Source organism: Entelurus aequoreus, linkage group LG17 (genome assembly GCF_033978785.1).
Source record: "Entelurus aequoreus isolate RoL-2023_Sb linkage group LG17, RoL_Eaeq_v1.1, whole genome shotgun sequence".
Classification (NCBI taxonomy): Eukaryota; Metazoa; Chordata; class Actinopteri; order Syngnathiformes; family Syngnathidae; genus Entelurus; species Entelurus aequoreus.
In genome coordinates this window covers 30,054,443-30,071,899 of record NC_084747.1, presented here as the reverse complement: position 1 = coordinate 30,071,899, position 17,457 = coordinate 30,054,443, and the positions used below count along the sequence as shown (strand labels likewise).

Genomic DNA, 17,457 nt, shown 5'->3' with positions numbered 1-17,457 from the left:
GTGAGCCTTTATGCTGCTGCCTCTCGTCAAGACCAGGTGTGTTGATTGAGGATTGCCTCCAGCTGTGGAGGCGTGTGGGGGCGAGTCCTGCGGTGCTTGCAGCAGAGCCTCTAAGTGCTGCTGCTGAGGAGGGAGAAGCAGACTGGGCGTGCGCCGTAACACAATGTGCTATATAAATAAAGTGGAAAGTGGATTTTTATTACTGAAAAATATTACTTCCAATGAGTTTTTGTGTAAAGGAAGGTGGGTGGGGCGCCAGTGTTCGGTATATTGCCGTTACTAGTAATTTTATGTCTGTTACAATGCAGTTATCGATATGTTTGATGTAACGTGGTGCGCTACTTTTGATGTGGTTTTATGTCAACAAGTGTCGGAAGCACAGCCATTTTAATGCAGGAAGTTACTTTTTACTAATGAAAGTAAACAACCAGTCAAAAAGGACGAGGCAAAATCACACAGCAATCAACAAACGAGTACTACTACTACTACTACGTGGGAATAATGAACAGCAAATCAATGACTGGCGTGACAAGCTTGCAATCCTACAATAGCCCGTTTGTGGACAAGGAGACTTCAGCTGTGGAAGCACATTCAATCTCTTCATTAACTAGTAGAATATGCAATTCCGGCAGGAATTTCGTGTGAATGTCCTATGTGCGCGAGCAGCCGAACCGCCAATACGCGTGAGCGGGACTGAAATGCTTGAATGTCCAGGGTGAGTGGAGTGTGTGGATGTTGGAACGGTTCGAATCAGTTGATAAATGTGGGATATGGAGATGTTTGTATGTTGCCCATTCAATCAGGGTAATCAGAGAATTTTCAGAACCGGGAAATATGCCGGGATATGCAGCCGATTGTATAATGGCCACTCGTTGTCAATAGGGGAGAAAATTACCTGAAAACCGGGAATTTTGGTAAAGGGAAAACATGGTTTGCGTTCAATATATGGGAAGAGCTGTGTGGGTGGATGGTTAAAGTGTCAGAGTTGGGTTTAAAAAATGCGAAAAATTCAGAGATTTTCCCATTCATTAGAATGGGTATTCCCCGGACATTTGGAAAGTTCTGGAAAACCAGGTGTGACAGTCTCTCACTGTCGGGGTTCCATGGACCACCAAGGACTGACATGACTGCAAGCAGTTTGCGACTTTGTTTATTTTTCAATAGTACTCAGTCTCTGGTCGGGTCGCTTTTCAGCGCCTTCCTCTTCCACTGTTCGCTCTTCCGGTCGCTTTTCAGCCTCCCGCGTCGTCGTCTGTCCCTCGCTCTTTGTTGATATCGCGCTGCATGTGCTCGCGTCTTTCCAGCTCCTTCTGCCCTGTCGTTCTCGGCTGCCGCCCTTTTACACACTGGGAGGGAATTACACGATTGTGCGCAGCCGGGCGATCCACGCAGCTGATGTTTATTACGGCAACGATCCCGCCGCGCCCCGCCTCGGAGCTGGCCCGCCGACCACGCCTCCTCGCCGCCATCTAGGGGTCAGCCCCGCCCGGCGTGTCGGTCTGCCGGCCACGCCTCCCCACACCAGGAATTTTTTTGAAAATATTGATACCAGCACTTCTGTCCTAGATGATATGAATGGGGGGCAGCACAGTGGAAGAGGGGTTAGTGCGTTTGCCTCACAATACGAAGGTCCTGGGTTCGAGCCTGGGCTTGGAATCTTTCTGTGTGGAGTTTGCATGTTCTCCCCGTGACTGCGTGGGTTCCCTCCGGGTACTCCGGCTTCCTCCCGCCTCCAAAGACATGCACCTGGGGATAGGTTGATTGGCAACACTAAATTGGCCCTAGTGTGTGAATGTGAGTGTGAATGTTGTCTATCTGTGTTGGCCCTGCGATGAGGTGGCGACTTGTCCAGGGTGTACCCCGCCTTCTACCCGAATGCAGCTGATAGGCTCCAGCACCCCCCGCGACCCCGAAAGGGACAAGCGGTAGAAAATGGATGGATGGATGGATATGAATGGGTTGGTGTTGGATTTTTTTTTCGAATGAAAAATGTTGATGTAGCACCAGCTTGAATTTAAAAGGGTATTTTGGAATTCCTAGAATTTTGGGAAAAACCGGGAATTTGTACAAAAATCACTAAGAGAAATGTTTTGAATTTGGAATGGTCAAAAACCGTTGTGTGGACTGTAAAACATTTCCAGAAAGAGGTGAAAGTAGGTCTTTGGAAAACCGGGAATTGTTGGAATTCCTGGAATTTTATTGAACTTGGAAAATGGCTGTTTGATTGTGCAAAGTGAGTGGAGTGTGTGGATGGTGGAACGGTTCTAATTGGTTGAGAAATGTGGGAATTGTGCAAATTCAAAAAAAATACCCGGAAAACGGAGACCCGGGGATTATAGGATATTTTTTAGAAATTCATTTGGGGGGAGCTCACAATTCCCAGTCGAGCCGAACGTTTTGATACTCCAACAGTTCCGATCGGATGGAAACTGAGGGCTCTGGAGCTCGTCAAAGTTTTGCGGCGGAATAATAATAATAAATAGTTCCAATGTCCAAGCACTCAACGAGCGCCAACACATGCAATCAATCAATCAATCAATCAATCAATCAATCAATCAATCAATCAATCAATCAATCAAAGTTTATTTATATAGCCCTTAATCACAAGTGTCTCAAAGGGCTGCACAAGCCACAACGATATCCTCGGCTCAGATCCCACAATTCAGCGAAAAGATTCAACAGAGCAAAAAACAAAAAACACAGCTGAGCTTGTGCTGTTTTGTCTGGCTCTTTTGCTGATGTCCCGTGTCGCTTAGCAACAGGCAATGCCTTTTAAAGGCACACACACACTCTGCTTTCATGAAACGTCTTTAAACTTCTTTTTTTTTAATTAAAGCAATAATTGCATTCCCTTTTGATATCATTTATTATTTACATTTATTAAGAATCTTTTTTGGCAAAGTAAAGAGTAACTACAGTTTTTAAAAAGTGATTTTTCTAAACATTGACTTGCTTGAACTGAGAGGACTCCATCCGACCTTGGAGTTACACCACCCACCAGCGTTGACCCTCCATTATATCACGCCTCTCTTCCAGGCTAATGAGTCTCATTAGGTCCTTCAAAGCAAACGATCCAGCTTTTGTCTTTTTGTTTAAATGTCTCTCAGAAATGAAACATGCTCCTCGAATCACCTAAACTTGTTCAGGGCTGAGGATTTGTCCTTTGATGTCAGACATCTAAGGATCCGGTCCATTTCTCTGGACCAACATCGTTTGGAATATGCAATATTGAACAAAGTTGTTGAACAAAAGCAATTTGGCGCCAAAGGGCTGGAAGAGAGATCTTGTCCGTGGTGTTCTGTGTTTCTCATTTCCCCTGCTGGTGCTTATCGTGCGCTCTACTCACTGACACTGTGTGTTCTTTCCAAGCGAGAATATCCAGGGTTCAGTTGGATCTACTTCAAGGTGAATTCGATAATCATGTTTTGTTTCATAGCCAAACTCAGTTTGATGTGGACTTTTGTTGTTGTTGCGGTGAGCGTCTGCTTATCCTGCCTTTTTCCCTTGAGTCGGTGAGGTGTTGTCTGTTAACGCCGTCTGGTTTTTTAGGGAAACCTGCCCCCAGACTACCGCATCAGCCTCATCGACATCGGATTGGTCATTGAATACCTCATGGGCGGGGCTTATCGTTGTAACTACACCAGGAAGAGATTCAGGACTCTGTACCACAACCTTTTTGGACCAAAGAGGGTGAGCAAATTCATCTCACATTCCTTCAACATACTGTTTATTTGTCTTTTTCTACACTATTATTAATATTACCATGCCCGCACCCGCTAAATGTTACAAAAAAACCTGAATTGTTTCCATATATTAGCCGTACCGCAGATATATATGTTGCAAAATGAGTTATTTTTACAGAAAGATTTTGCAAATGTTTATTTGCATACCTTAATTGTTTCCAAATGATATCTGTAACACGGGGCAGTAAAACGGCTGATCAAACAAAACAGAAGTCATCGTCATGGACATATGAATCCAAAATCTTATTATACACTCTTAACTTCCTGAAGGACTTTTCCGTTCTTGAATTACCGTATTTTCCGGACCATAGAGCACAGTATTTAAGCCGCACCCACCACATTTTGGAAGAAAATCATATTTTTCCATATATTAGTCGCAGACATATATGTTGTGAAATAAGTTACTTACAAAGAAAGATTCTGTAAATGTTTATTTACATACCTTAATTGTGTCCAAACGGTGTCTGTAATACGGCAGTAAAATGGCTAATCAAACAAAACAGAAGTCATCGTCATGGACATATGAATCCAAAATCTTATTATACACTCTTAACTTCCTGAAGGACTTTTCCGTTCTTGAATTACCGTATTTTCCGGACCATAGAGCACAGTATTTAAGCCGCACCCACCACATTTTGGAAGAAAATCATATTTTTTCATATATTAGCCGCAGTGGACTATAAGTCGCAGACATATATGTTGTGAAATAAGTTATTTACAAAGAAAGATTCTGTAAATGTTTATTTACATACCTTAATTGTGTCCAAACGGTGTCTGTAACACGGCAGTAAAATGGCTAATCAAACAAATCAGAAGTCATCGTCATGGACATATGAATCCAAAATCTTATTATACACTCTTAACTTCCTGAAGGACTTTTCCGTTCTTGAATTACCGTATTTTCCGGACCATAGAGCGCGGTATATAAGCCGCACCCACCACATTTTAGAAGAAAATCCTATTTTTCCATATATTAGCCACAGTGGACTATAAGTCGCAGACACATATGTTGTGGAATAAGTTATTTACAAAGAAAGATTCTGTAAATGTTTATTTACATACCTTAATTGTGTACAAACGGTGTCTGTAACACGGCAGTAAAACGGCTAATCAAACAAAACAGAAGTCTTCGTCATGGACATATGAATCCAAAATCTTATTATACACTCTTAACTTCCTGGAGGAATTTTTCGTTTTTGAATTACCGTATTTTCCGGGACCGTAGAGTGCGGTATATAAGCCGCACCCACCACATTTTGGAAGAAAATCATAGTTTTCCATATATTAACCGCAGTGGACTATAAGTCGCAGACATATATGTTGTGAAATAAGTTATTTACAAATAAAGTTTCTGTAAATGTTTATTTACATACCCTCATTTTTTCCAATCAGAAAATCATATTTTTCCATATATTACCCGCAGTGGACTATAAGTCGCAGACACATATGTTGTGGAATAAGTTATTTACAAAGAAATATTCTGTAAATGTTTATTTACATACCCTAATTTTTTCCAATCAGTGTCTGTAACACGGCAGTAAAACGACTGATCAAACAAAACACAAGTCATCGTCACTACCTGTGGAAGCTAGCTCTCCAATCAGTTAAACAGACTCAATAACTCCATGATGACGTTTTGATAAATTGACGAAACTGAAACAACACAGAAAGAATGCCATTGTAAGTCAATAATACTAACACAGACACTCGTAAACGTGTTGGCATATTAGCTAGTGCTAACGACGCCAGCTTCATTACGATAACACGTACAAAAAGGCATTAAATCACTCTTACAGACACCAACTATCAGACGGTTTAGTAAGTAAGAATTGTTTTAGTTGTATTGTAAAATTTACAAACAATGCTTGGTGTTATGAATGAATAATCCATACGAGTAGTAACGCTATGGACGTCTAGAAGACAGAACAGCTGAGGAATCTTTGACACTGAAACAAAACTAAATAATGCCAATGTAAGTTAATAATACTAATACAGATGCACGTAAATGTGCTAGCATATTAGCTAATGCTAACGACGCCAGCTTCATTGTGATAGCACGGACAAATGCGCGTGAAAACCATAATTGTCAACCCTCCCGATTGTCCCGGGAGACTCCCGAATTTCAGTGCCCCTCCCGAAAATCTCCCGGGGCAACCATCCATCCATCCATTTTCTACCGCTTATTCCCTTCGGGGTCGCGGGGGGTGCTGACCCGCCTTTAGTGTCCTCTACAACCTGTCGTCACGTTCGCTTTTCCTCCATTCAAACAGCGTGCCGACCCAGTCACATAATATATGCGGTTTTTACACACACATGAGTGACTGGAAGGCATACTTGATCAACAGCCATACAGGTCACACTGAGGGTGGCCGTATATACAACTGTAACACTGTTACAAATATGCGCCACACTGTGAACCCACACCAAACAAGAATGACAAACACATTTTGGGAGAACATCCGCACCGTAACACAACATAAACACAACAGAACAAATACCCAGAACCCCTTGCAGCACTAACTCTTCCGGGACGCTACAATATACACCACCGCTACCACCAAACCCCCCCCCCGGAGGTCTCAAGGTTATCAAGTATGATGAAAACATTCCTACAGACATCACACATGGGACGGATTAGTAAGTATGAATAGTTTTAGTTATATTATAAAACTTACAAACGTTGCTTGGAGTTAGGAATGAAGCATCCATACGAGTAGTAACGCTATGGACGGCTACTTCTACGTCCGGCCGAAAGCTCAAACAGAAGGGCACTGCAGTGAGCGAAATAGTCCAAAAGATGGCACCATAGCACAAACAATACCACACATTTCCAGTGCATTTAAAAAATATATAAATATTTGCCCTGCCTTCTGCCTGAATGCAGCTGAGATAGGCTCCAGCGACCCCAAAAGGGACAAGCGGTAGAAAATGGATGGATGTATATTTACATTATGGTTGTCAGCGAAGAAAAGTCTATACATACACTACCGTTCAAAAGTTTGGGGCCACATTGAAATGTCCTTATTTTTGAAGGAAAAGCACTGTACTTTTCAATGAAGATAACTTTAAACTAGTCTTAACTTTAAAGAAATACACTCTATACATTGCTAATGTGGTAAATGACTATTCTAGCTGCAAATGTCTGGTTTTTGGTGCAATATCTTCATAGGTGTATAGAGGCCCATTTCCAGCAACTATCACTCCAGTGTTCTAATGGTACAATGTGTTTGCTCATTGGCTCAGAAGGCTAATTGATGATTAGAAAACCCTTGTGCAATCATGTTCACACATCTGAAAACAGTTTAGCTCGTTACAGAAGCTACAAAACTGACCTTCCTTTGAGCAGATTGAGTTTCTGGAGCATCACATTTGTGGGGTCAATTAAACGCTCAAAATGGCCAGAAAAAGAGAACTTTTATCTGAAACTCCACAGTCTATTCTTGTTCTTAGAAATGTAGGCTATTCCTCAAAATTGTTTGGGTGACCCCAAACTTTTGAACGGTAGTGTAAGCCATAAGGGAAAAAAAGTAGCGGCTAATTTACGGTACTTACAATACACCATAAGATCAAATTAGCCCCGGTAAGTACATGATGGATAATGTGGGCAAAGCATTTATTAATGATACAGAGCACTCTGGGGACAATGAGTATTGACATTTAAAAGCTGCGTGTGGTATGCACCAACGAGCAGCGAGTGCAGGAGACCTTAGCCTGTAATGGTGCAAGCAGCAAGGGGGAAACAATCCTATTAGTGACGCCCGGAGCTGCAAACTTTTACCTTGTCGCTTTTTGGCGATGCAAGGAGTAGTAGTCACATGTCCTGCGCTTGAGAAGATCAACCTAAGCCTTTACTGGAGCAGAGAAGATTGTTCGCTCGGACAGTAGAGACTCTAAGAGGCCTATATCCACCAAAAGTCTAGGAACTTTAGGTTACCGGAACTAAAGGTTCCTGTGGAAGTGTGTGGTTTGCGTTTCCGCCGCAGTTCACAGTCCAGGGTAGTTTATACAAATCAGGCTGATGACATATGGAGGAGTGGTTTACTATATTTATACACATGTAAACAAACAATATTAGGTCATGTTTCTTTTACTAAAGTATACAGGAGGAAAGGGATTCATATGGCCCCATTCCTGGGTGGATCTCGCGTGAGAGGGGTGCGGGGGGTGCGGGGGGTGACTAATTTTGCAATGCAGTTTGCTGAAAATGATGGAAAGCGCCACTCTATGTAGCAACTGACGCCTGTGGTCAAAGTTGGAGTTGCCGCAAAGCACATTTTCAGATAATTGAAAGGCGGCCGAAGTGGATAGTGCATCCCCTCCCCAAATTTGTCACGTTTCATGTCAATTGTGCCATATAAATCCCCTTCCTGCTGTAATTAAATGAAATACACAACAATGATATGCAAAACAACGTGATTTAAAGACACAACGTACCGAATTTTAATTAAAAAGTGAGGCTTTTGTCCAACAGTCAGAAATTTGTCTACTACTCTGCTCAGTAAATGATGAATTCTTCAGGGTCAGGCGAGTCCTTTTGGTCCATTTCAGCTGTAAATAACAATATGTAAATAATACATGTCAGGTTTTTATCTCTTAATAACAATATATCAATATTAAATGTCAGTATTTATCTGTAAATAACAATATATTCATAATAAATGTCAGTGTTTATCTGTAAATAACAATATATCAATAATAAATGTCAGTGTTCATCTGTAAATAACAATATATCAATAATAAATGTCAGTGTTCATCTGTAAATAACAATATGTAAACAATAAATGTCAGTGTTTCTGTAAATAACAATATGTAAACAATATATGTCAGTGCTTATCTGTAAATAATATATCAATAATAAATGTCAGTTTTCATCTGTAAATAACAATATATCGATAATAAATGTCAGTGTTCATCTGTAAATAACAATATATCAATAATAAATGTCAGTGTTCATCTGTAAATAACAATATATCAATAATAAATGTCAGTGTTCATCTGTAAATAACAATATATCAATATTAAATGTCAGTGTTCATCTGTAAATAACAATATATCAATAATAAATGTCAGGGTTTATCTGTAAATAACAATATTTCAATAATAAATGTCAGTGTTCATCTGTAAATAACAATATATCAATAATAAATGTCAGTGTTTACCTGTAAATAACAATATATAAACAATAAATGTCAGTGTTTATCTGTAAATAACAATATGTAAACAATAAATGTCAGTGTTTCTTAAATAACAATATGCAAACAATATATGTCAGTGTTTATCTGTAAATAATATATCAATAATAAATGTCAGTGTTCATCTGTAAATAACAATATATCAATATTAAATGTTAGTGTTCATCTGTAAATAACAATATATCAATAATAAATGTCAGGGTTCATCTGTAAATAACAATATATCAATAATAAATGTTAGTGTTCATCTGTAAATAACAATATATCAATAATAAATGTCAGGGTTTATCTGTAAATAACAATATATCAATAATAAATGTCAGGGTTTATCTGTATATAACAATAAAAAATATCTGCATCGTTTGATTGAAAAGTTTGGACACCTCTGATTTGAATCAGACAAATACAAACAAAAAGCCGCTTTTGACGTCAAGTGGAAAGTCAAAAGGTAATCAGTAGTTAGCTAATTAGCGCCTATACCACAAGTCTGTGTGCACTTTGAAAATGACAGTAGATTTTACGGTAAACAGCCCCCAGTCCACTCGCCAGAATGTTACCGTAAAAATAACAATGGTAACTTTTTTCAACAGCAATGCACTGTAAAAAAAAATGTAGATTTTATCGTAAAACACTAGCAGCTCAGTCGCCAGGATTTTACCGTAAAAATAATAAAAACACATCGTTAATTTTGCCGTTAAATTCTGGCCAGTGAGCTGCCATTTTTTTAACCATTTATTTTTGCTCTATTTAAAGAGGCTGTTTGCAACAGGAGGCCTTTAGAGGGCGCTAACTTCCCAGAGTGTTGTAAGCACTAGGCCCCGCCCACTCCCGACTTTCCTACGCCCGTGCATAACACACGTTTATTGGTCGTGTGTGTTGCTAGCTAATGATTGTGATTTTCGCGAGTTAAGCTACAAAAGTTAGCTATCATTGACTAAATATTCTATCATAACGACAACATGACTGAAAATTGTTAGTGACCTTCGTCTGGACAATATGTCAATGTGTGTTTTCATTTGTTAAATTTGTTATTCAAGTTTGATAAAAAAATTAAAAAAAAGAGTCAAAATTAAATTTGGTTTTGGCCCCCATTTAGCCTAATGCTTTGTACTGTTTCAACTGCATATGTGTCTACTAGAATGATTATTTAATAATATTTATTTCATATAATAATATTAATTATAATAATGTAATATTATTAATTTAAAAAATTATTATTTCATACGTTATTTTGACGAGCAGATATTACTGTATATTTGTATATACAGTATATATGTATGTATATATTTACTGTATATATGTATATATACACATACATACAGTATATATATATACACATACATACATATATATATATATATATATATATATATATATATATATATATATATATATATATATATATATATATATATATATATATATATATATATATATATATATATATATATATATATACATAAAACGAATAGACAGCATGAAATTGCAAATATATATATATACATACACTACCGTTCAAAAGTTTGGGGTCACCCAAACAATTTTGTGGAATAGCCTTCATATCTAAGAACAAGAATAGACTGTCGAGTTTCAGATGAAAGTTCTCTTTTCTGGCCATTTTGAGCGTTTAATTGACCCCACAAATGTGATGCTCCAGAAACTCAATCTGCTCAAAGGAAGGTCAGTTTTGTAGCTTCTGTAACGAGCTGAACTGTTTTCAGATGTGTGAACATGATTGCACAAGGGTTTTCTAATAATCAATTAGCCTTCTGAGCCAATGAGCAAACACATTGTACCATTAGAACACTGGAGTGATAGTTGCTGGAAATGGGCCTCTATACACCTATGTAGATATTGCACCAAAAACCAGACATTTGCAGCCAGAATAGTCATTTACCACATTAGCAATGTATAGAGTGTATTTCTTTAAAGTTAAGACTAGTTTCAAGTTATCTTCATTGAAAAGTACAGTGCTTTTCCTTCAAAAATAAGGACATTTCAATGTGACCCCAAACTTTTGAACGGTAGTGTATATATATGTATATATATATATATATATATATATATATATATATATATATATATATATATATATATATATATATATATATATATATATATATATATATATATATATATATATATATATATATATATATAGATATATATATATACACATACACATACATATACATATACATACATATACATACATACTTACATACATATACCGTATTTTTCGGAGTATAAGTCGCACCGGCCGAAAATACATAATAAAGAAGGAAAAAACATATACTGGAGTATAAATCGCATTTTTTGGGGAAATTTATTTGATAAAACCCAACACCAACAATAGACATTTGAAAGGCAATTTAAAATAAATAAAGAATAGTGAACAACAGGCTGAATAAGTGTACGTTATATGAGGCATAAATAACCAACTGAGAACGTGCCTGGTATGTTAACGTAACATATTATGGTAAGAGTCATTCAAATAACTATAACATATAGAACATGCTATACGTTTACCAAACAATCTGTCACTCCTAATCGCTAAATCCGATGAAATCTTATACGTCTAGTCTCTTACGTGAATGAGCTAAATAATATTATTTGATATTTTACGGTAATGTGTTAATAATTTCACACATAAGTCGCTCCTGAGTATAAGTCGCACCCCCGGCCAAACTATGAAAAAAACTGTGACTTATAGTCCGAAAAATACGGTACATACTTACATACATATATATATACACACACATATATATATATATATGTTAGGTCAGGAAAAAACACAAGAGGCTATATCATCCCTGCAAGCCTGTTTCGCAGGTTTCCCTGCTCGTCAGGGGATTTTATAAAATCCCCTGACGAGCAAGGAAACCTGACCTAACATATATTCCGCTCTACCTCGGTATTGAGCAATACTGTGTGTTGATGCGGTTTAATCCCTTTCATACCACTTCATACCTGATTCACAGGTGTGATGCATACAGAATCATACTTGTGAAATGCCATGAATCTGCTTGACGATGCACCTTTTCGTGTGTGTGTGTGTGTGTGTGTGTGTGTGTGTGTGTGTGTGTATACGGGGATGTCATGTGCCTGCTCATCTATTTGCATGTCTGCAATGGAAGAAACAAAGGCAGCTTGGTGGAGGAAGATGGAGATAAAGTCAAGAAGTATACTGACTGAGGAAGAGAGAGCGTGCGATCACATACACACACACACACACACACACACACCGACACACACACACACACACACTGCAAGCACATAAACGCATGTTGGCATAGAACAAAGCTGCAGATATGAAAATCCCCAAAGGAAACCAGGTCTATTTTTACCAGCTGGGATGCTAGCTCATGAATACATAATGCACGCATTGGCCCGCTTTCATACAGATACACATTACTGTATCTACTGTATCCACCAATGCACACGCCGAGAGCTTGAAGGTGTACACACTCTTTTACACCAGCTACACGTTGCTCCATGAAATACATCCCAAATAGTGTTGTTCAGTCTCTCCATGTTCTTGTTGCCTTTTTAGCCCAAAGCCTTGAAACTGCTGGGGATGGAGGTGAGTGTTCCCATCATGGTCATTCCTTCACTGCTCATTCTCCTCCTCATCCTCCTCTTCCTCTCAATTGTTCTTCTTGCAAAAAATGTGTGCTGGTCTGTGTTTTGTGTCTCAGTGTTTTGGTGCCATTGTTGCATTGCTCTGGTCAGTGGAGTTATGAGTCCCACTGTAATACACGTCTGAAGAGCCAGATCTCACGAGAGATTAGTAGGATTTCTTACGAAATATTGATTGATTTATTTTTAGGTGAAACCACTAAAAGTTAATGGTCAGGCAGTTCACAAACCAGAATTTGACAGGAAAATGATTCTATTAAAACATTTGCAAACTTGAAAACACAGGCAAAGCTGGTCGACTAAGTAGATTTTAGAAGAAAAAAAGGTAACACTTTAGTATGGGGAACATACGTATATCATCATTAATTAGTTGCTTATTAACATGCAAATTAGTAACATATTGGCTCTTAATTAGTCATTATTAAGTACTTATTAACCTCTAAAGGCCTTAGTGGCCATGCGTGGACAGCACCTTTTAGCTCTTATTTCCAAAATTGTGTACACTACTGAATTGGGGTCTTATACCGACATATGGACACTTATACTGCTATCTGGTGGTGTCAGATCAGTATAACATACAATGGAATTTGGAAAAAAAAAGGGTAAAAATTAAAATTTGTATGTCACTACACATGAAGTACATGTTTGTGCATTTATGGACTAATAAGTACATCATATTAAAAGATGATTTTTAGTTTTTATTCTAATTAGGGTCCAATAAGCCCAAATAGCAAAGAGAAATAAAAAAAAAACATGTAAACAAACAGCTTGGGCCTTAAGAGGTTAATGCCTTATTCTGCATGGCCTTATTATACAACCAGTAAGCCATTAACTAAACCTTCCCTAACCCCAACTCTAACCCTAATCCTAACCCTAACCCTATGTTAATAATCAACTAATTAATGGTGATATATGTTCCCCATATTAAAGTGTTAACGAAAAAAAAAAAAAAATCCATATGTAAGCCGCACTGGACTAAACCGCAGATATAAACAGTGTGAAATTAGTTATTTACGTAGGAAGATTTTGTAAATGTTTATTTACATACCTTAATTGTGTTCAAACGGCGTCTGTAACACGGCAGTAAAACGGCTGATCAAACAAAACAGAAGTCATCGTCGTGGACCCACTAGCTGCGGAAGCTCGCTCTCCAATCAGCCAAACAGACTCAATAACTCCCCGGTGACATTTTGGTAAATTTATGAAACAACACAGAAAGAATGTAAGTTAATAATACTAAAACAGACACTTGTAGACGTGTTGGCACATTGGCTAATGCTAACGATGCTAGCTTTATTACATTACGATAGCACGTACAAATATATAACTCCACGGTGACGTTTTGGTGAATTTACTGAGGAATTTGTGAAACTGAAACAATACAAGTAGAATGCCATTGGAAGTTAATAATACTAACACAGACACTCGTAAACGTGTTAGCATACTAGCCAATGTTAGCGACGCTAGCTAGCTACGATTGCACGTACAAATATGCATTAAAACACTCCTACAGACATCACACATAAGAGTCTTGTAAGAAATAATTGTTTGTTATATTGTAAAACTTACAAATGTTGCTTGGAGTGATGAAGGAAAAAAATCCCATATGAGGAGAAACGCTATGGATGGTTAGAAGGCGGAACGGTGTTTGTACTTCCGGTTGAAAGCACTAAATAGGAAACGCCGTTTGTAGACATTCCCCCAGCAGCACCTGCAATGAGCTAACTTGTCCAGAAGATGGCACCATAGCACAAACAATAACACAACATTTCAGTAAAACGGCTGATCAAACAAAACAGAAGTCATCGCCGTGGACCCACTAGCTGCGCGAGCTAGCTCTCCTAACAGCTAAACAGACTCAATAACTCCACGGTGACGTTTTGGTGAATTTACTGAGGAATTTCTGAAACTGAAACAATACAAAAAAAATACCATTGTAAGTTAATAATACTAACACTCGTAAACATGTTAGCATATTAGCTAATGCTAACGATGCTAGCTTCATTACAGTGAAGTAATATTTAAATGTGTCATTTATCATTTATAATTGGAATATGTTAATATTGTGTCATTCATTTATGCAAAATTCCATTAATCATTTAATCAATTATTGATATTACTATTTCATGATTTTATTATCTCATTATTTAATGATTTCACAATGAATTATTCATTGAATAATTAATTCAATGATTTAACTAATTACACATGTAACTAATTATTTAAAGATGTATTCATTTAATTGTCCCACTTGGCCCGAGTCAGTACTTAAATTAATTGATATTATCCGTCAAACTCACCTGTCTCAGTCAGTGGGCGGGGCTTACACAAATCTAGTCCAATCATTGCAAGTGGAAGTGGCGAGTAACCAATCAGGTGTAAGGAACTGCCCACTGACTTTGAAGACTGAGTTTGACGGATCAACGCAATTCATGCTGTGCTGACAGGGGCCAAAATGCGACAAAATGTAATAAATAAACCGTTAAATAATGACTTAGATGTGTCAATTAATATTTAAATCATTAAATGAATCATTACGTTATGAAATATTGAGGTCAATTATTTAAATCGTGGAATAATGATTTATTGAAATAGTGAAATCAATATTAAAATTATTAAATCATTAAATGTCATTTTACATTATAAACATTAATGACATATTTAAGTAGTTATTTAAAGATTAATTTATCTAATTTTTGTCCCATTTGGCCCCCAATTGGAGAGAAGAAACATTTTTTTCGAGAGAAAAACTAACATTTTATAATCAACACAATATGTTTTTAATCCATTACTTACTATATTGTAGGGAAGGTATCAATATGGCCCCATTTTTGGGTGGATCCCGCGTGAGAGGAAGAGGGGTGGGTTAATCATTTTGCAATGCAGTCCGCTGAAAACGATGGAAAGCGCCACTCTACATAGCAACTGACGCTGTGGAATTGCCACAAAAACACATTTTAAGATATTCAACACTAAACTGCCATCTGGCGGCCAAAGTGGATAGTGCACCCCCCCTTCCCCTCCAATTCGTCATGTTTCATGTGTCAGGTAAACCGCGACGAATGGGGCCATATGAATGCCCTTCCTACTGGAACTCGGATGCGATCTCATGGCAAACTAGCTATTTCGGTGTAAAACGTCGGCCATGTTGGGAGAGTCTGGGATATAGGTTGCATGGAAAATAGTCCATTCCATATTAGTTTGTATGATTTTCTACTAAATTCTCGTGAGAACATAATTGGTCTGAGCTCACAGTTGCACTGAACTGAGTGAGCAATGACCCGACGTGGAGTTCCACTGTGCACTTTCTGTAGTTGTGTGTCAATCGCATGACCTTTTAGCAAATTTGCCATCTGTTTTCCTGTCCGAGTATTTCTTTTTTTCTTTTTTTTTGCCTGTAAATGTCTCCTCGTTATCAATCACGCCTCACATGATCCGTCACATTTGGCTCGCTGCGAGAACGGAGCAACCTCCTGCAGTGCGCTGACATATTTCTTCACCCGCGCCCGTCTCCGAGCGAGCGCATCGTAGCTCGCTGTCAGACGTCTGAAATTGACCAACCATCAGTAGCACTCCAACGAAATGATTAACCAATCAATACCTCCATGATGACCCGATACCGTGTCATCTCTCCAGGGACAGGGGGTGCATCTCGGAACAATAAGAAGCTTTTTTTTTATTTTTCCCAACACGAGGAAAGGAATTTAGATTGCATCCTTAATTGTTTTATTCTGCATTCTAAAAGGTAAAAAAATGCAATATTCACTTTGTTGGTAATTTTGCCTATAATTCACAATCCTTATGTTGGGGACAAGAACATGGTTTTCTTTTTTGATGTATTCTAACTCGTAAATAAATGTAAGCAAAAGTCAGCTAACAATGGAGCCACTCTAAAAAAAACAACAACACACAACTTCCATGGTTTCGTAATACATTCATATTAAGATGTAACATTTACATATGTTGGTCATTTTAAGCATACGAGTAGACCAGGGGTCGGCAACCCAAAACGTTGAAAGAGCCATATTGGACAAATATACAAAGAACAAATCTGTCTGGAGCCGCCAAAAAATGAAAAGTCGTATATAAGTGTTATAATGAAGGCAACACATGACGTAAGTGTCTATATTAGCTATAATAGCCTACTATCAAAATGACTATGTGTCGCAGGCTGAAGCAAATCTTCGTTGACAGAAATGTTGAAATGTATTATTTATTCTACACATTTTTACAACATTAGAAAGCATTAGTAAATCAGAGGCTACTCAGAAGGTGAGATAACTCCTGGAAATGACTGGCTTTTAATGGCCAAAAGTATAGATGTGTTTGTCCAAGTTAAAGGAAAAAACAGGCTGTCTTCTTTTAATAGATTTATTACGATCTTTGGCAAGCTAGGTAATGTTTGCTGTGGTCTGGAACAACATGGCACACAAACAACTATCTGAAATTTAGCCAATATTACATACAGATAATGTGTCATGAGACATGCAAAACTAAATTAAATACAAAGAGGATAAAAGTAAAGGATAATAAATGAGCTCAAATATACCTACACATGAGGCATAATGATGCAATATGTACATACTGCTAGCCTAAATAGCATGTTAGCATTGATTAGCTTGCAGTCATGCACTGACCAAATATGCTTGATTAGCACCCCGACAAGTCAATAACATCAACAAAGCGTACCTTTCTGCATTCACGCACAGCATAAAACGTTTGGTGGACAAAATGAGACAAAGGAGTGGAAGATTTTACATGTAAACAAACTGTTACGTCACTGTCCACACCATGGTGAGTTCAAGAACTGCCAAAATTAGTAGGACAAAATGATGTTCACCAAATACTCTCATCAGTGAAGCGTAAACACAAATATATTAAAC

At 37.9% G+C, this 17,457-nt stretch overlaps 1 protein-coding gene across 8 annotated transcripts in view; it reads left to right on the top strand.

Moving 5' to 3' along the window:
* Positions 1-17,457, top strand: part of trpm3 (transient receptor potential cation channel, subfamily M, member 3) — a 514,307-nt gene that overhangs the window by 401,766 nt on the left and 95,084 nt on the right. For 5 of the 8 annotated variants that reach the window (XM_062025460.1, XM_062025458.1, XM_062025465.1 and 2 more), the window contains exons 13-14: positions 3,550-3,690; positions 12,489-12,518. In XM_062025460.1, coding sequence (XP_061881444.1) covers positions 3,550-3,690; positions 12,489-12,518 — 171 coding nt within the window. The remainder of the gene's footprint in view (positions 1-3,549; positions 3,691-12,488; positions 12,519-17,457) is intronic. The other 3 variants (XM_062025461.1, XM_062025459.1, XM_062025464.1) reach the window with 1 other exon arrangement.